This window comes from Myotis nattereri, assembly GCF_964212035.1.
Source record: "Myotis nattereri genome assembly, chromosome: 7".
Classification (NCBI taxonomy): domain Eukaryota; kingdom Metazoa; phylum Chordata; class Mammalia; order Chiroptera; family Vespertilionidae; genus Myotis; species Myotis nattereri.
The window spans coordinates 47,770,526-47,791,234 of record NC_138082.1 but is presented as its reverse complement, the minus strand read 5'-3'; the positions used below and the strand labels follow the sequence as shown (position 1 = coordinate 47,791,234).

General features: G+C 39.6%; 1 protein-coding gene across 1 annotated transcript in view; it reads right to left on the bottom strand.

The window, feature by feature from the left end:
• Nucleotides 1–20,709, bottom strand: part of LRP2 (LDL receptor related protein 2) — a gene marked incomplete at its 5' end in the record, with an annotated part of 201,882 nt that overhangs the window by 123,034 nt on the left and 58,139 nt on the right. The window contains 9 exons of the mRNA XM_081095525.1: nucleotides 566–772; nucleotides 1,851–2,074; nucleotides 2,748–2,917; nucleotides 5,132–5,260; nucleotides 14,290–14,409; nucleotides 15,997–16,149; nucleotides 17,282–17,398; nucleotides 18,609–18,722; nucleotides 19,282–19,392. Coding sequence (XP_080951651.1) covers nucleotides 566–772; nucleotides 1,851–2,074; nucleotides 2,748–2,917; nucleotides 5,132–5,260; nucleotides 14,290–14,409; nucleotides 15,997–16,149; nucleotides 17,282–17,398; nucleotides 18,609–18,722; nucleotides 19,282–19,392 — 1,345 coding nt within the window. The remainder of the gene's footprint in view (nucleotides 1–565; nucleotides 773–1,850; nucleotides 2,075–2,747; nucleotides 2,918–5,131; nucleotides 5,261–14,289; nucleotides 14,410–15,996; nucleotides 16,150–17,281; nucleotides 17,399–18,608; nucleotides 18,723–19,281; nucleotides 19,393–20,709) is intronic.

Sequence of the window (20,709 nt, the reverse complement as noted above, 5' to 3'; positions counted from 1 at the left end):
TAAAACTCAGAGCAGGTCACCATGCGAATGTCAACACAAAGGTCATTCAAGTTATAATGTCAACCAAAACCAATATTTTAATTATGCTCCTTTGGTATCCCTTTTCATAAATTTTATGTACTTTCCCTAAACTCATCCTATATAATAAAAGGTAATACGCAAATTGACCCTAACAGCAGAATGACTGGGAATGACTGGTCACTATGACACACACTGACCATCAGGGGGCAGATGCTCAATGCAGGAGCTGTCCCCTGGTGGTCAGTGTGCTCTCACAGTAGGAGCTCTGCTCAGCCACAATCCAGGCTGATGGCTGCCAGCCCAGTGGTGGTGGCGGGAGCCTCTCCCGCCTCCTCAGCAGCACTAAGGATGTCTGACTGCCAGTTTCGGCCCGATTCCCTGGGGGAGTGGGTCTAAACCAGCAGGTGGACATCCTCCGAGGGGTCCCACACTGCAAGAGGGCATAGGCTGGGCTGAGCCTCCCCCCCCCCACCCCCGCCTCGCCGCTGAGTGCACAAATTTTTTGCACTGGGCCTCTAGTAAAGTTATAAAAAGTACTTCTTACCTTTGAGTTCCATCATAAGTTACAGTTTCAATGTAATCAAACCGGGAGTCAACCCAGTAAACACGCTTTAATACCAAATCCAGAGTTATCCCAGCAGGCCATCCCAGCTTTGTTTTAACCAAATCTTTACGGTTAGTGCCATCCATGAAAGCCCTTTCCACCGTAGGTCCACCAGAAAAGCTGTCCAAATCTGAGAAAAATAAATATCTATAAAAAGAAAAACAAACGATGAAAAAAAAGAGTCAGTTACTTTACAAGCTTATCTGAAATTTTTGTTTAGATCAATGGAAATTTCCTCCAGCTGATTAGAGAACTGGGGGTATAAAATAACAGAGAAATTAAAAAGCATTAAAAATCAGAAACTAAGAAGGTCAATCAGGAGAGGCAACAATTCCAAATAACAACTACTAAAATGCACTAACATTGTAGCCTAAAAATTCATATCCACCCTCCTAACTTTCTCCCCTGTCCCCTGGTTTTTTCACTTCTATTTTTTACATCCAAGAAAGCTTACAAATACATTTTATCCATTCCCGATTCTAAGGCTTAGTCTATAGAACATATCCATTTTCAAGGAAGAACAGCAGGCATCAGGAAGTAGGAATGAATAATCACCATTCACCAACACTGTAGTAGTCTCAAGTTTATTTAAGGTTCCTAAGACAGCTGAGAAAACCTAAGAGAAAGCTATGTTTTCCATAACTGTTCTCAAATGTGGAGATCAGTAATATTTGGATGTATACCTAGAGAAAAGTAAGCATTATCGGTCTTACTGGATTGATCCACACTAAACTTGTATTGCATTATTAACATTGACATCCCAACCCCAGTCTGTAACAAAACAAAACAAAACAAAACTAGTTTGGATCTTATTTCCCCAATTTAAAAAACTTTACAGCCAATTCATGCTAGAGTGATCATCTTAATAATAGTAAGACAACAGTAATATTTAGTTGTAACAATATTATTAGGTTGAGTCAGAACAGAGTCCAATCTCTCAGCCAAGCAAATATGGCAAACATTAAGAATAAAATTCATACACCTAAAACATCACATTTTTAGTATTCTATATGTTTTAGGATTACATATCCTCAAATGAGGTTCTATTTAGCCGACTCCTTTACAGCTTCTATGAACAGAACTACAAAGTAAACATGGGTTCTAGAGCACAGAGCCTAAAAGGAACTCAGAATTAACCTTCAGTTAGTCCAATGGATGTCTTATGGATAGGGAAAGAGATAAAACTCCAAAAATACTGGAATCAGTACGTCTTCAGATCACTTACCCAACAGTTGGGTCCAGGGCAATTCCTCTAGGATGCCCCAAGTTTTCCGTTATAAGAATAACCCTGTGGCTTCCATCCAAATTGGCCATATCTATACGGTTAACCTTGGTCTCCACCATATAAAGTTTATTATTAATCCAGTCCACAGCCAGATTCTCGGGATCATCAATGGAAACATTGATAATTTCTTCGGTGTCTAAATCATGAATATTAGCTGAAAAAACCTGAAAGAAAAACCCAGGTTATTATACTTCTTAAAAATTTTATACAACTTAATTGAATTAGAATTTTAATTATGGTACAAAGAAATGTAAGAGAGAAAAATAAAATTCCATGTAACTCTTTAGGAGTCTCTAAAATTTATGTTTTAAAAATCGCCACCACGTTACTCAAAGTTGAAGTTAAATCCATCACACTTTCCAAATAAGTCAGTGTAATGAAAATTTGGCTGTTATTCAAAATACTGTCAATATTTGTTACCCAACCCTCGATTATGATTCCATTTAGAAGATGAAGGTAAAATCTGATTTTTATCATACAGGAAAGCAGAGTACTTTTTACATTTTAAATGATCAAGTTTCAAAAATTACTACCAAATATCTATCCAGTTTTGAAAGAATGTCTACTATTTCTTTTAATTAGGCTTTTGGACTCCATTTCGAATAAAATTAAAAGTTGCTCAAGGCTAATCCATATAATAGACTGCTTTGTTTAATGGGTCCCATGTAATAGTATAGCATGGAAAAAGGTGCTGATTAACATAAAATATCTCAAGGGCCCTTTTTGTTAGAAAACAAAGAAACTTTTCCCTCTTCTCCCCCCAAAGTAAAAAGCTATCAACACTTTGTGCTTGGGGTTCTATCAGCTCCCAAGTATGCTCCTGAAATTTCTATTTACCGTATCTAACACCGTGTCAGTCCAAAAGATTCTTTGTAGGTGATAGTGAAAATCCACACCCACAGCCACTCCACGATGTTGAGATTCTACCAGGACCTCAAAGGATCTTCCATGAATATCACCAATTAGCAAATCTCGACCATTGGAGAAGATAATAGAGGCCTCACCAGCTAAATGTGAAAAAGGAAGGCATTATCAGTCCTTCAAATGAACAATGATTACGTAACATAACTGGTATGCTTTTCAGCTTTTTCAAATATATTCTATGTATTTCTTATTGTAAAATAAACCTCTGAGGCAGGCATATAGGTGTCATTCTACCCATTTTACAGATGGGCAAACTGAGGAACAGATTCTTAATGAAGTGTCCAAAGTCACAATAAATTAGGAACAGAGGCTGCCAAGAATTCAAGTGTCCTGACTACTAGTCCAATTCACTTTCAATTCAACTGAGGGGAATATATCAGATTTTTTCAAGAATCCTAGATGAAATAAGCACTTTATCCCAGGTGTAATTTTAGATTGCGTAAAACACACAATTACTGGGAAATCACATGGCAATGAATGATCTAAATCTGCTATATTTATATACTCACAAACATGAAAAAATGAATATTATACATCACAGTCAAAGGAAAACAAACAAAACTCATAGACACAAACAGTGTGGTGGTTATCAGAGAGAAGGGGGTGGAGTAAAAGGGGTCATATATATGGTGATAGAATATGACTTGACGTTGGGTGGTGCACACACAATACAATGTGCAGATCATGTGTCATAGAAATGTACACTTGAAACCTACATAATCTTAATGTCAACCCAAAAAATTTAATTTTAAAAATTCTTTCAGCTTAAAAAAATGCTTTCAGTTTTAAAAAATTGATATAAAAAGTCCATCACTAGGGACTAGTTAAGTAAATTATATACATCTAAAACAATGGAATATTAGGTCACCATTATGCTACTACCAGAATGAGAAAGAGCTCTCTGCATTGATATGGAAAACTCTTGAATATATATTATGTAACATTAGCAAGATGCAAAACTATGTGTAAAAAATAGGGTTAAATATATTTGTATGTTCTTGCTTATGCATTTAACAATCCCTTAGATCAGTGATTCCCAAAGTGGGCGCTACCGTCCCCTGGTGGGCGCTGCAGCGATCCAGGGGGGGCGGTGATGGCCACAGGTGCATTTGTTTTAACTTTTTTTTGTATTACCTTTCTATTCTGAGTTCAATAAATAGTTTCATAATTTCAAACTTCAATGTTTCTAATTTACACCTTTCTTTACTATATTTTACAAAAAAGGTAGAAACATTAATACATATATCTTTCTGTTTAACTGCTATTAAAATTTTAAAAAAATTAATTTCCAGGGGGTGCTGAGTAATATTTTTTCTGGAAAGGGGGCGGTAGGCCAAATAAGTTTGGGAACCACTGCCTTAGATGTTTACTAAGAATTGAAATAAACAGTGATTATCCATGGGAAAGTGGAAATGGAAACTGGGCATATGGGAACAGATGAAGAAGATATTTTACTATTTACTTTAATTACTTCTTATACTTAAAATTTTTAATATATGAACATATTATCTATTCAAAAAATAAATTTATTTCTTAAAAATCAGCAGTACCTAAAAATTAATGCACAGCAAAAGTAGTATTTCTACTCAAAAATAACTAGCCATTCATCAGTCATGTGAGCAGATAAGTTTCAGAAGGCCACCAAAGGCACTTCAAAATCAAGTGGGGTAGCGGGGTCGGGGAGGGGGGGGCAGACTGGGAAAAAGGAGTAAAGTTGAAATCTTCTCACCCAGAAATTCATAGTGACAAAAAATGCTTTGGGAGAGTAATCCTTTTTAACAGATTTTCCCCATGACTTTTCTCTACTATAACCTAGTAGTACTCTTAGATTGATTCCAACAAAATACCCAGAAAAAAGGCATTTTCACAAACTGTAATCCAAATTTAGCAAGTCCATTTTGAACCATCCCTAAATCTTGCATAACAAAATTATTTCTATATATACTTGTCACCTACATTTGTGGTAGATAACTAATTAAAATAATGGATGCTCCAGTAGGTCAAATGTAGGCATAAAATTTAGTCCACAATTAAATGTGGTGGGTGACATAATAGTCCAAGCCCAAAGTGAACAAGCAACCAATAAAAAAACTATTAATGATCATCATTAATTCACAAATTAGTCCCTAACCATTCATGCTGACCCATTCTTCCGGCAGCAGGCGCCACTCTTGATTTGTGATGATTAATCCTGCCATCTGCATAAATGCTGTTATTTCTTTTGTCATCTGCTCTGGGAGCAGGATATTAGTCACAAGTATAGTGTTCAGAGATACAAGTGTCCTTCTTTTACTCACAGGAAGTATTGGCTTTGCAATGCCGCTCATGCTCCAAGATATAGCCTTCTGCACAGTGGCACTGGTGATGGCCTACTCGGTCCTCACACATCTGGTCACAAACTCCCCATACCTGGCAATCATCAAAATCTGCCATGTGGGAAATAAACATTTGCAATTATGTTTACCAACATTTCTTGACCACCCTCTGAAAAAAAATTTGAACAAGCTGTACTGGAATATGGTGATGAGTCTGTCTAAATATACAGCCTCTGAAGGTAGCACAGAATCTAGACATACAATAAAAAATAGGATTTCAGAGCAGGCATCTGTAGGGTGGGGAAAATGCCGGAAGCTGATTCCAGCATGTCATAAATGCAAGAAGTTTCATCAAAATGTTGATGGAACCTTGAGGATGGCCTGCTGGAAATGGCTAAGGGCATTTCCCCAAACCTGAAAAGGATGCATAAATGATTGCTTGCTGCCAGACAGCTGAGGGCATTTTAATCTACATGTTATTGCCTCCTACTGGCCAAACACCTGAACTGCCGAAGGCAGTTCCTCCAATCTGACAATGGATTTAACTAAACCTTGCCTTTGATATGTATATCTACCTTGCTTTAGGACAGTTTGTCTTAATAAAAAGCAAGGGGTCCAGAGAGACAGCAGAACTTGGTTCCTCCAGTCAAGCTCCTCTGGCCCCCCAAAATGCCTTCCAAAATTATGTTTCGTCTCTAGACTCTTTAATAATTTACAAAGCAGCCCTTCTCCAGACTCCTGAACCCTTCTAGATGCTGGACAGACCCCCAGCAGGAAAACCCAACGGCATTTAAATAAGTTTTTTAAAATTTACATGAAGACAACTTTACAGAAGATGTACAACACTGCCTGGATTCCTAGCCCTGTGGTATTGCATTTCACTTATTAATGTTGCTTTATAAAATATCTGAATTTTGATGTAAATGCTTCCCTGTAAAACTGTCCTTTATTATATGGTAACTAAAATGACCTGTAACATTTTAAGTGGCTCAATGGCCACTTACGATTAGTGGTTACCATACTGGAGAGCACAGATATGGAACATCTCCATCACTGCAGAAGTGCTACATCAAAAATGTAAGACCTGCCTTGTATGCAGCCCCTCTATAAGACACAAATCTGTGACACAATAAACTATTTGGAAAGGTCTCTTTACCCAGGTTTCTTCTAATGTCAAAAATCATCCTGGCTACTGTGGTTCAGTGGTTGAGGGTCGACATATGAACCAGGAAGTCAAGGTTCGATTCCCTGTCAGGGCACATGCCTGGGTTGCATCCCCATTAGAGGGTGTGCAGGAGGCAGCTGATGAAAGATTTTCTCTCCTCATTGATGTTTCTATATGTCTCTCCCTCTCCCTTCCTCTCTGAAATCAATGAACCTTTCTTTAAATCATAACCAAAATGAAATTAAAATCATTTTGACATGAAAAGTACTTCTCTTCAGCTTTTCATTAACTTATTACTCATTCGTTTAATCACTATTTATTGAAAGTACATTACATGATAAAGCTCTGTTCAATGCCATCGTAGTCCCACTTTGTAAAACAGTGATTCAAACCCTGGCTGGGTAGCTCAGGTGGTTGGAGTGCCATCCTATACAGCAAAAGGTTGCATGTTCTATCCCCAGTCAGAGAGCATATGGGGTACAACAGATCAATGTTTCTATTTCTCTCTATTTCTCCCTTCCTTTCTCTCTCTCTCTCTCTCTCTCTCTCTCTCTCTCTCTCTCTTCCTCTCTCTCTCTCTCTCTCTCTCTCTCTCTCTCTCTCTCTCTCTCTCTCTCTTTCTTCCGGGTGAGGATTTTTTTAAAAAGAAGATAAACCCTTTTAAAAAAGTGACTCAATATAATTGACCTATAAACAATACAATATAGAGGAGATAACAACACATACTATAAAGAGTCTTTCTTAAATATAAACTATAAATCTTAAGGGGTACAGAAATTATCCTATCTTTGGTAGATTGCTGCCAAATATTTCATTTGACATCCACTCTTCACCTTCCTTCACCCCACCCTCTTCCCTGGAAGGATGACCTCCACAGCCTATTTCCACAGGGTTCCCGTGCCATGTAAATTAGAATTCCTAAAACTACCATAACCTCAAGTCTAGAATTGTCTAGATTTCTGGATCTGATTATATTTACAGCAAATGTCAGAGTTTTGAATTGGATTCTACCACACCTGCTGGATGAATCCACCATCTCGTGACTCCTTAACAAGAAAGCTCAAGAACGTCATGGGAATAAGCTAATGGTCCTAGTTTTCTCAAACATAACAACATGGGCCAGAATATTTTTCTTTCCAAGGATTGTAACTATTTAAAAAAAATTGATCCAATTTGAACATGACAAGATAAAAGGACATATGACTACATAAAAAAGCCTTCATTCATCTGTCTCTTCTGTGCCCTCCCCTCAGCCCTGAGAAATGGCACCTGAGGCTTCGCCTCAGTAAGGAATGAAAGTACAGGACATTCGCCCTCAAACTTCCAGAGTGTCATGACCTCATTTGGAATGCAAGGCGGATGAGACTATGCTTAAGGGTCTGAAGTCACCTTGGAGCAGGGAAAGCAAACCAAAAGTAGAAAAGACATAACTAGGATTCTGTGGGTGCAAATACCCCTCCTATCATGTGAGCTATCCGTACTTTAAAAGTTAGAATGTGTGTATAAATCCCTGTCACTTTTAGTGACTGAACAAAACTATATTCTCCATTTGGAGAAAAATAAAGGCTAATTAATATCCATAGTCAATTAGACTTAAAGGCAAGAAAGTAGACTTAAGTTGTTGTTTTTTTAATCCTCACCTGAGGATATTTTTCCATTGATTTTTAGAGAGAGTGGAAGAGAGAGGGAAAGACAGAGAGAAACATCGATGTGGGTGAAACGCACCGATTGGTTGCCTCCTACATGTGCCCTGACCAGACAGGAGGCCGCAACCACAGTACATGCCCTTGGCCAGAATCAAACCCGGGACCCTTCAGTCTGCAGGCCAACATTCTATCCACTGAGCCAAACCAGCAAGGGCTAGATTTAAGTATTTTCATGAGCATAGGAAAGGCATTGGAAACTATATAAAACACTAACATTGCTTTACAATACCCACCTCCCACCCTGTTACTTTTCTTTCCTTTTTACTCTTTGTCCCTTCCCACTAACAAATACTGGTTTGAAAATAATTCAAAAATCCCTTTTTAGCTTAGACCCCCTTGGACACACTCTGATCCTTTTGGCTGTGTGAAATCCCTCCATGCTGAATGACCTTTCTGCCCTAACTCTGCACCACAATGTCATTCTGTCAACAAATAGCATGTCCTGTCAATCAGAAACAATAATCCTGTAACTGCCTCAGCACACTGCCAGGTCAAGAGTGCCAGCAGCAGATGAATGGTGGAAAGACACGAGATTCCGTGTCAGGATTATTCAATTTTATTTTTGATCATGACTGAGGCATTCACTGGGGAGCCACATCTAAGATGAGAAATGTTGCATAGGTTTTCAACACCTGATGACTCTGTAATGAGTCAGACACACAGAGGATGACAGCCATACACAGAGTATGTGTCGAATTAAAATGCTTGAAAGAGCAACCCAGAAAGATTTGAAGATGGTGGCACAGGTAAATGCCTGTACTCACCGCCTCCCACAACTACATCAAAATTACAACTAAAATATAGAACAACCACCATCCAGAACCACTGGAAATCTGGATGAATGGAAGTCCTACATCTAGAGAAGTGAAGAAGAAAGCACACTGAGACTGGTAGGAGGTGGGGAGGCGTGGAACGGGCTGGTCCAGCACCCACATGTGCCGCTTTTTTAATCAGGAGGGAGGTCATCTCTGTGGAGGCCGCCTGGAGAAGCAAGGGCTCCCAGCCCCACACTAGACCCCAGCCCAGGATCCCAGACCTGGGAAAAGAAGTGCCTATGGGCAATAAGAACTACGGGCTGTAAAAACCAGTGAGGATTGGGGCTCAGTGACACAGAGGCTGCTGGAGACCCAGCTGTTTCCCTTAAAAGGCCGGCACTACAAACTGAACTTATAAGGTCCTGCTTCCTCTGAGCTCCAGCACCAGGGCGAGGCTCTAGGAGACACATAAAAGGAGGAACTATCGCTTCTCGGCCTTTTGGCTAAGATCAAGTGTAGTAAAAGGAGGAACTGGATTATTGGGTCAGGAACTCAGTGGCAGCTTTCTTCCAGACAGAGGTGCTCACAGGAATCATTGTTCCTATGCTGGGACCTACCAGGTCGCAGGGCTGACTGACAGCCATTTCTGTTTACTCCACCCTGATGATTCCCTAAGACCCCACCTCATCCATTTAAAATCCCACCCAAGCTGTGTGCAGTGGCTTTTGCATATGAATGGCGTGTTCTTGCTCAGGCTAAAATCTGTCAAACAAGCTGCAGGCCCAAGACCTGGCACCAGCACCGGCCTGTCTTGCTTCATAGCTGGGCCTCATCTGGGCACTTCCAAATCCGATACAAAGAGGAGGAATCTGAAGATCTCTCTGTAGCTCCTGATGGGTGGCCCCAGGCAGTGGCTGATTTTGCACCTCCCTGGAGACCCAAGAGCCAGTGTACCCAGTGGTCAGTGTTGGACCATACCAGATTACAACTCTATACAACCATAAGCAACACACTCAAGGGGCAGACTCAGTGAGCACCAAAGCCTCACTGAAGCAAGTCCAGCTCCAGAGGGATGTCTCCTACACAGAAGCTCTCCCACTGTAGTCACAGCTAATCCTCACAGTCCATTGGCCTGGAGGTCAATTCCTCCCAGAAACACCAATAGCAATCACGTCTCAACTACAACGAGACTGTGCTCACAGCCCATAAAGACGTGCACCTAGAGCTCCCAGCTCAGGTGACTGGTGAGGCTGAGCCACTGGGCCCTACAGGACACCTACTACACAAGGCCACTCTACCAACTCAAGGAGATATAGCAGTTCTACCTAATACACAGAAACAAACACAGGGAAGCAGTCAAAATGCGAAGACAAAGAAACGTCACAAATGAAAGAAACGGAAGAAAGCAAACTACTAGATATAGAGTTCAAAACCACGGTTATAAAGTTAGTCAAGAATCTACTAGAGACCTCCAAAAAAATGCAAAAGGACCAGTCAGAAATTAAGCACATGCTGACTGAAATAAAGAATAATATACAGGTATTCAACAGTAGAGGATTCTGAGAATCAAATCAACAATTTGAAATATGAGGAAGCAAAAAACACCCAACCAGAAGAGCAAAAAGAAAAAGAATAAAATAATCTGAAGATGGTGTAAGGAGCCTCTGGGGTAACTTCAAGCATACCAACATCTGGATTATAGAGGTGACAGAAAAAGAGAGAGAGCAAGATATTAAAAACCTATTTGAAGAAATAATGACAGAAAACTTCCCCTACCTAGTGAAAGAAATAGAGTTACAAGCCCAGAAAGCACAGAGTCCCAAATAAGAGGAATCCAAAGAGGACCACACTGAGACACATCATAATTAAGCAAAAGACAAAGAGAGAATCTTAAAAGCAGCAAGAAAAAAAAAAACCAGTTACCTACAAGAGAATATCCATACAATTGTCAGCTGATTTCTCAACAAAAACTATTCAGACCAGAAGGAAGTGGCAAAAAATATTCAAAGTGATGAATAGCAAGGACCTACAATCAAGACTACTCTACCCAGCAAAGCTATCATTTAGAATTGAAGTTCAGATAAAGAGCGTCACAGACAAGAAAAAGCTAAAGAATTATATGAAATGTGGAAGTGTATTCTTTAAGAAGAGGAAGAAGAAGAAAAAGAAGATCAAAAATATAAACAACAAAATGGCAACAAATACATACCTATCAACAATTGAATCTAAAACTTAAAATAAACAAATAAGAATCTAATGAACAGAATAAGCTGGTGAATAAAATAGAATCAGAGGCATGGAAATGGAACAGACTGATGATTCTCAGAGGGAAGGGGGGGCGGTCAGGGAGTGGGAAGAGATTAAACAAAGATCTTATATGCATATATGCCTTACCTATGGACATAGACAATAAGGTGGTGATGGCCTAGGGCAGGGCGGGAATTGGGAGAGGGGGACAAAGTGGGGGAAAAGAGGGACATCTGTAATAATCTCAACAATAAAATTTAAAAATAAAATAATAAATGTAAAATAAATTTAAAAATCATTTAAAAAACAAAAAGAGCAAACCAAAGCAAATCTTCTAAAAGCTCAGCTGAAGTAACTGTAACTGGTTTCATAATGTCATATGTTGAAATGAATGAGTTCTCTTTACAAAAAGAGCAACATATAATCTTCTTTGAAATAAATATTAACTCAGCTTCAAAACTCAAGGGCAACAGAAACATTCTGGAAGGACAGGGAAGGTCGCAGAAAAGGTCTCTGCAGGTGGCAGGGACTCACATTTACAAAGGCCCTCAAATGTAGACTTCTGAGCGGATCACCGAATGAGGTTATCTGTGCTAAAGTCCCAGGCACATACTGAAGGAAATGAAAGATGTCCATCATGGAACTTAAAATCAGTGCCCAGAATCAGACCACACTGCTTCCAGTGTGCTATGAACTGAAGGCTTCCTATAAATTCTGAAATTATCTTGTGTATCATATTGCAATTTTCTGTATTACATTCACTAATAGGTTCAATAGAAAAACCATGCTCTGATGGTTTTTCACTTCTTAATGGCTGCAAAAAAAAATTTTTTTTGAAGTGGCCTAGATTTCTGGCATATAAGAAGCCCTAGACACTTGGAAATATAACCCAAAGCTTATCACGGACTTAGATCTTGGGGAAAGATGTTGGAAATTGTGCTATCTGGACTCCAGCATGAGAAGAAAAAAAGAAGCCTGAGAACAGGGTGTGGGGATCACAAGACTGAACTATGGATTCTGAAAGAGTAAGTCATTTTTACTGAAAAGACAGAAGGCCTATCAAGTTCCAACTGCAAGGCAATCTAGCCCCAACTCCTCTCTGGGGATTGAGAAAGGAAAAACAGAGAAAAGCTGATGTAATACTGAGAATGCGGCTTCTGGTATTTCTGTCGGAATTCCTTTTCTACTAAGAGGCAATGCCTGGACAACTGGAAGACTGGAAATCGGATTGGCAGCTGGGTGGCAGTCAAGGGGGGTGGGAAGCTGACATTTGCCAAAGACAAAGGAGCAGCCTGCACTTACAGATGAGCTGCCTCGCAGCAATGCCAGGGAGCACAGGCAGGGGTTCCAAAAGTCAGTTAGCCACCCAACAAAGGAGGACATTCGTGTCAAAGATATTTTTAAATTTCTTAAGTGCATCCCCAGTGTAATGATAATGATAAAACACAAAAAGGGTTCTGCAATCTCATTTAATGCCAGCTGAGGGTCATAATGGTTTATTTATAAAGTGTTTTGAAATTATTAGAAATTTGGGGTTTTCTTAAATAATTCTGAGTAATCTCTAAGTCCTCAGGATCTCTAGCACTGACCTAGATAAAGCACTTGATCTTAAGATGTCTTGTTGAATGTAGTTAAGAGGAGCAATCAGATCATGGGCAAACTTTGGGACATGGTCCGTGATATTAGAAACCTAATATTCCCCACTTTGAACACCACAAGGACAACGTCAATTGGATTGCTTTACCAGACCAAAAAAAAGTCCCATGTTTTTTGGCATAACAGGTAAATCAGCCCCATTAATACAGTTCTCCTTAACACTGAGGAATAGACTTTCTCAAGAGTTCCAAGTTTAACTTGTTAAACCAGAGTTTATTTCTGATTTTAAAAGTTTTTCTGGCTATGAGTAGTTAAGATTAACCATAATTATGCAAGAACAATTAAGTTGGATACCATGAGCTTAGACTAAAGACTGAATAACTTCATTGGGTTTATCCAACGTCAGTCTTTAGGACCAAATTAAATGAATATTTTAGAAATTACTTCAGAAGAGACACTTTTATAAAAGTATTTCTTATCTATGCCATGTTTGCTTTTTTCCAGAAAGCCTTGAAGAATCTCAGATTTCTAAGGAATACCAAATGAACACAAATATCCTGGGAAAACTAATTTTAATGAATCATTTCAGTTGCTTTCCAGATGCCTTTTCCCAACACCAGCAAAAACAAAGTTTTTTCATTAAACCTCTATGGTCACTTTCTGCTACTACATGTATTCACATATCAAAAACTAGAAAGAAATAAAAGAAATCAGAGCATTAAAAAGTCATGTTTAAATCTTGAAAACCTGAAAATCAATGACTTGGCCATGTCTACTTTTCCCATCATAAGAGCCCATCCTAATCACTGGTGCCTAGTTCAATATGAGCCATCAGCTGGAAGCAACATGATAGACTTTGTTCTTTCTCTCTTTTTTTAATATATTTTTGTTTATTTCAGAGAGGAAAGGAGAAGGAGAGAGAGATAGAAACATCAATGATGAGAGAGAATCATTGATTGGCCGCCTCCTACGCGCATGCGCACACGCGCACACACACACACACACACACACACGCATATGTCCTGTCTGGAATTGAACTGTAACCTCCTGGTTCACAGATCAATGCTCAACCACTGAGCCACACCGGCCAGGCGAGTTTGTTCTTCTTGAATGTTAGCTTCAAGTAGAGGTAAAAATCAATGGGATTAACAACCAGCAGAGCATGGGCCAGTGTGGTCAGTGCAGCAGTGACCTCTTGACCTGCTGTGTGCCACTCTTTAGTTGCTGGACCCGGGAGAGGTTTGAGCATACTAGAGAAGAAGCCAGGGGAGCAGGGTAGGGCACTTCATGGAGTTGAAGGGAACAGCTATATGCCAACCGCAAGGAAGTATTCCAGTATTTAATAACCAATATGGCCATACCAACCCTGCGTCCAAATTTTTAAAAAGAAAATACAAAAGACTATTTCCATCATCAGGTAGTAGGCAGGTATCCATGTGGCCAGTCAACTCACTCACCACAGAACCACTGTTTTGCCTTGTGCACCTCACAAAAACTCAGAATTAAATAAAACTCCATATTGTTCAGGTGTTCTGCGAGGACTGTTGCTCTTTGTTATACAGACCATACTCCTATCCACAAGCACAAACTCTTTTTTGTCAAAGATCATAGACCTCATTCAGTGTGGCAAGCACTGTGATTAAAGCCCACGTGTTCCCACCTGCCACTTACCGACACATTTCCGGGTGTTATTTTGGTCCACGACATAACCTGGAGGACAATAGCACGCCCCTCCGAATGGTGCCATGTGGCATTGATACTCACAGCTCAAGAAAGGACACAAACTCACATCTAAACAGAGAAAAACACTTTGTTAACTGAATGGTCACCTCCTGGTGATGGAAAAAACTTAAATTAAATTTAAAGAAAAAATAAGTGAATGGTCATTTCTGAACAAGACTCATTTACCTATGAAGTAAGTACTGCTTCTTTCAAACATAAAAGCTAAATAACCATGTAGTCAAAGCAAAGGAAATCTGTCACCATTCAAGCCTAAATGCAATTTGTGGTACGAAAGTTCAATTCATCTTTTTTAAGAAGTTATTTTTAAAGTTATAACTATTTATAGGTCATCATAAAAGCTATTTATGGAAAAATCAGGTCATAAGTCTATCTTTGTCTACATAATACAAAGGGTCAAGAATTCCCAAGTGACAGAATTGAAAATAACACCAAAAACATTAACTGTGGTTAGCTAGCTTCAAGTAGTAGGATTTCAGGTGACTATTTTCTTTCTGTCAAATTTTATATTTTCTATTTTATTTTGTACTATTTTTGTTTCGCACTATGACTATATATCTCTTATTAAGATTTTCAAAAAGGGCCTCTAAATGAAATGGGGTGACGGGGGGAAGAATGCCATGTAAGTCTCTGTATATTTAAACATTAGATGTTTTTTCCAAGGAGGAAAAAAAAAGAGGCCTTAGGGTTACAGGTACATAGTTGCTTCTAGGCAAGTACTGAATACTTTAGAATGCACCATTGATGAAATCAAAGTCATAAATTGTTATTCTCTTACGGGACAGTCAGCTGTCCAGAGTTCACGGGTTGATGGTGGGGTGAATATTCTACAGCAGTGGTTCTCAACCTTCTGGCCCTTTCAATACAATTCCTCATGTTGTGACCCAACCATAAAATTATTTTTGCTGCTACTTCATGACTAATGTTGCTACTGTTATGAATCATAATGTAAATATCTGATATGCAGGATGGTCTTAGGCAACCCCTGTGAAAGGGTCATTCAACCGCCAAAGGTGTCGCAACCCACAGGTTGAGAACCACTGTTCTACAGCAACAGAAAAAGAAGAATAATAACTCAAGTATATAACCCAGGAACCAGAAACTTCTTTTTTGAAAATAATCAGACAAGACTTTTTCATAATTAAAGCAAGGGAATAAAATCTTCTTTAGAGTCATTAAAATTGGCATTAAAATCATTGTGCCTGGATAGAAGAAGAAAAAAAAGCTACAGATATTTGAAGCACTTCCTATCAAGAGGTGGAGCCTATCTCTTCAAACCACTGACACTGTACTTGGCCAAGTGACTTGCTTTGGCCATAAGACATGACATACGCAGAGGCTTAAAAAGAGCTTGTACACTAGGGTTTGCCCTTTCTACCACCACGTAAACAAGCCTGGACTAGCCAGAGCTTTTATCGCAACATCCTGACAAGGGAGTGAGCTGGTCTAGGTCAGAAGAACTCCCCAGGCAACCCACAGAACTGTGAGAAATAATAAATGTTTGTGGATTTAAGCCGGTAAGTCTTGGGACAGCTTGTTATGCACACACCAACTGATATTCTCTATATTTGGGATTCTGTCATTAAAAAAACAGAAGCATATTTATCTGAAAGATCCCAGATAAATTTCCATACTCACCACAAGGTCGTAGCGCAGTGGCATTGCCTTCATCTTCCCCTGACGGACAATCTAAAATTCCATCACAGACTTTTGTAATTGGGATGCATTTTCCAGACTTTGGACAAGCCCATTCACCTGGGTAACATTTATGAAAATGATGAGGACTGCTTTCTGTGGAGAGGGGAAAAAGAAAGTTACAACCACATGAGAAATGAAGCCGGTTATTTTTATTTTAATCCATGGTTAAGAGAGGATATAGATCAGGTAGAAGTCTCAAATGGCCTCTATAGTTTCTAATTCTACTGGTGAACTCTTTTTGAGCTTCTAAAGAGTGGCAAAATGGAATTATTTAAGTTTCACTCTTTCTGGGGGAGGCAGCCCCCAGCCAGGTTATAAAAGTAAGTTGCAAGTATGGATCTGGATTATCAACAAACTAGATGAATAACCCCTAAAGGAAGATTCAGTTACTTAAATCACAAATTACAGAAGAGAAGCTATTAAGGTAACACCAGGATTTCTGAGTTTTTATTATGTTATTTTGGTTATTTCCTGAGTGAAACGTCAACAGTGTAAGAAAAACTATAACTCAAATGTAGGAAGACTACTCGTTGGGACACCGAAATGTGAAATCACTGCTGCTACACCTGGGGCTGGCACAGTATAAGTAACTTGCTTTATGGTGTGGGTGTTAGTAACTTCTGAACTATTAGAGGCATTGCAGAGTGGAGAGAGTGACGATTATTGACAGTTTCCTTCTCATAGAATCTTTGAACGCTTCCCTGGAGAGCAGCCCCTCCTGCAAATACCAACCCCTGGCTCCATCTCTCATGGTGCCTCTGTGGCCTCTCTTCCACCACTGGATGTCACTCACTCTGATTGAAAATCAGAATTTAAAAACAAAACAAAACTGAACTGAACTTTTTCCGAGATTCAAAGTCATTTTTAAAGGTTAGGTCAAAGGCAACTCACATTTCCCCCAGTTTTCCCTTCTTCTCCATCCTACTTCTTTGCCATATAAATCTAGTTAAAATAAGCAGTCTTATAGGGAAAGAGTAAGCTATCAAGGGGGAGAGGTTACCCTGCTATATTGCCTTAATAGTAGAAGGAAGGAAATTATAATATATGCTGTATCTGAGTTCTGGGTCTTTTTAGTGGAGTCTCTTGCCTCCCCACCCATTAAGTCCCTTAAATCCCAGACAATTCTGAGACATGCTTGACACACAGATAACTTTCAACAAGGAAAATCGGAAAAACAAGTTCTGGAAACACTTTAAGAAAACAGTTTTCCATCAGAATCTCTTACCACATCCATCTTCATCTCCATTATCTGCGCAGTCGTCGTCTCCATCACAAACCCAGTCTTGATTAATGCAGTGGCCATTGGGGCACGTGAACTGGTTGCCTCTGCAGGTCCCGTAGTCTGGAAACAAACCACAGCTGTACTCCAAAGGCCCAAAGCACTCGGAAACATTCACCGTGCTCACCCCGCTGCCTAAACGGAGCTCCTAGAAACTGAAATGTCTTTATCAATTTAACTGAGTATCTTGACAGAAATGAAGAAAAGAAGGAAGAGAAGGGGGGAAAATAAGGAAAAGGAGCAAAGAGCAGCTCTGGGTCTGGGAGGTGAACTCAGGTGCTGGTCTATGTTTCTCAAGATTAAAAATAAGACAGTACTAGTAGCTGTAGGTTAACACAGAACAGAGAATGCAAACCAATAAAGATGCCATAGATATGCCAACATCTAACATTCTCCTACTTTACCACAAGCACTGGAATTGCTATTTAGGACCAAATGATCCTTAGCCACCTACTCCATGATGTCATGTTCTTCTTTAATAAGGTCTCTAAAATAAGCCAAGGCACCAGAAAGGAAATCAGACATGGCTCATAGAAAATTAGGGTGATATTGAAAATACTGGATTACCCCTACAGCATGGGTGCCAATTCATCAAAATGGGTGTGGAGAAAAATCATAGATTTTAGTAAGTAAATGACCACAAAAAGCTGGCAATTTATTGGAATTAGTAAAACACTCTCAGAGACTTCAAGCTATATATTCCAATAAAGTGAGGTCCATAGGTGGCAACAATAAGAGAGAGATGGCTTGCATTGCAAGCAACAGCATGGAAGGAAAAGTAGGATCAGAGTGGGAAAGTGGAAACAATGAAAGCCCCCTGCATCACAATAAAACTCTTCCGACCCTCCAATTTCACTGGGGTAAGAACTTCAAAGTAAAGAGGAAAGTGAGGACCGTTGCTATTAGGGACCTTCTCCTTTCTCTCACTGGACTATCCATGGTATCAGACCCATTCCTGAGGTCTGGGTAACCTGAGAGTCCAGTGATACAGTTCACCCTGTACCCTTGTAGCCTAAGGAAAGAATGCAAACTGTCCATCAGCAACCCTTCAACTCTACACAGATCCTTGGGAGATAAAGGAGCCCAGGTCCAGTAACACTGCTGAGGCTCATGCCATGGGCCCTAAATGAACTTCTGGCTCCATCTGCCATCAGACATAGTGACCTTTTTGTTTGAAAAGAGTGATACATTGATAGGATGTTGGGGGGGTGAGGGGGGGGGAGAGAACCACTCCTAACACCAGGACCAGCTTAAGGAGATCACCAGTACGTACTGCAAGAATGTTCATCGCTGCTGTCTTTACAATCTGGGATGTGGTCACAGACGTAGTCATGAGAGAGGCACTCCCCACTTCCACACTGAAACTGGTTGTGGGAACATCCTTCAGCTGGGACACAAGGTTAAGAAGGGAAAGAAAAGAGAGAATTTCAATTCCACTGTAGCCATTTAATCTCATAGGAAGATTCTGACTCATGTTTAAAAAGAAATTCTTATTTTTCAGTAGTATGCTCGTAAATGTCTAAAAACTGCCCTAACCGGTTTGGCTCAGTGGACAGAGCATCGGCCTGCGGACTTAAGGGTCCCACGTTTGATTCCGGTCAAGGGCATGTACCTTGGTTGTGGGCACATCCCCAGTAGGGAGTGTGCAGGAGGCAGCTGAATTGATGTTTCTCTCTCATCAATGTTTATGGCTCTCTATCCCTCTTCCTTCCTCTCTGTAAAAAAAAATCAATAAAATATATATATTTTTTAAAATTCTAAAAACTAGCTCTCCAGGGACAAAAAGACCCTGAATTATATTGTTTGCTAGTTTCCATGATGTAAATACTCCCACCATGGCTGACTTCAAGCTTCCAATATGAATTCATTGAACACGAACTTGAGAAGAGATATCCATAATTTGCCAATAGAAACCAACTTCAGAACATCTTGTGTACATTACTTACTGCAGTTGTTTTCATCAGAGAAGTCTCTGCAGTCAACTTTCTTATCACATCTCTGACTAGTGTTATAGCAGGCTCCATTGGCACAAGTAAGCTGCTCACATGTTGGGTATCCTAAAGGAATAGAAATAGTTCAAAAACCTTAAATTAAGACATTCCTATAACAAACACTGCTTGAATGACTACTATATGCTAACATTAAAGGCTGAGGATATTGGTAAATAAGAAACATGGAGATTACAGTTGACCTCATGGAGATTGTGGTTGGATAGGAGAGACATTGATCAAATAATGACACAAAGAGCAAATTACAAACTGGGTTATATGCTAATGTAGGAAGTAGAGAGCGCTGTGAGGGTGCATAGTAGGGGGTCTGGGAGACCAGGGAAGTCTCCCCTGAAGAACTGAACTGCTTGTGATCTCAGAGATGAAGAATGAGAATGAATCTTACTTATTTCAAAATGGAACCTTCTTTTACGTAATACAAATAGCATCTCAGGAAACTTATGTGTCACCCAAAAGCTTTGGGAAGTGAAGGGTTGTTTCTTTCACTGGAGGATCGTAGAAAGAAAGCAGGCCTAGAAGGCAGGAGACCAGGGGCCTGGAGTACCACCCAGTAGCTATTTACTCTTACTCAAAGCTGCCTGTCCTCTCTGCGTCACCACTTCCTTATCCATGCATTTGGATAATTTACGTCACATGATAAAGAGCCTCAAAAGACAATGTCTAGTAAAGTACTTTAAAAAGAGTAACGTGCTCTACAAGCATGAAAAATCATTACCACATTATGTACATGTGGTCACCTCACTGCTATTAACCAGATGCTTAACCCTGGTTTTCTAGCGTGCAAGGGAATAATCAGGATGTCCCTTGCAAGAATAACATGCTGTCATCCCCAAAGTTGGAACAAGTATTTTTTTTTTTATGATCCCTGACTTCATGCTGTCAGCTGTTTATCTATTTCCCCAACAACATAAGAAAACCCTTTGAGAACAAGGATCCTGTCTTACTCACTATAGAATCCCCAACACAGAGATTGGGTCCTTAATATGCTCAAGAAATGCTCGCTATTGCTATAGAGTTATCACAGTGAACTTTTTACTTAAAAATCTATTAAAAATATTTTGAAATTCCGCCTTTTATGACTTTTTATAACCTCCTTCTCACAAATATACCTTTCTTGGTTTGACTTTTTTTTTTCATTTGGTTTGACCTTTTTTCCCATTAAAGATTGTTTTCATAATGATTTTGGTTGTATTCAAGATTCTTTTTAACTACGGAAAAGGTGTGTCTTAGTTAGGATCTCAAAGAACAGAGCACAGTCCCACTTTGAGGCTCAATTTTGCATTAAGAAGCCTATTTGGGGTTTCATAGACAGATTCTTCAGATAATTCTTTGGATAGTCCCAAAGTCTCCTTCAAGCAGGGGCAG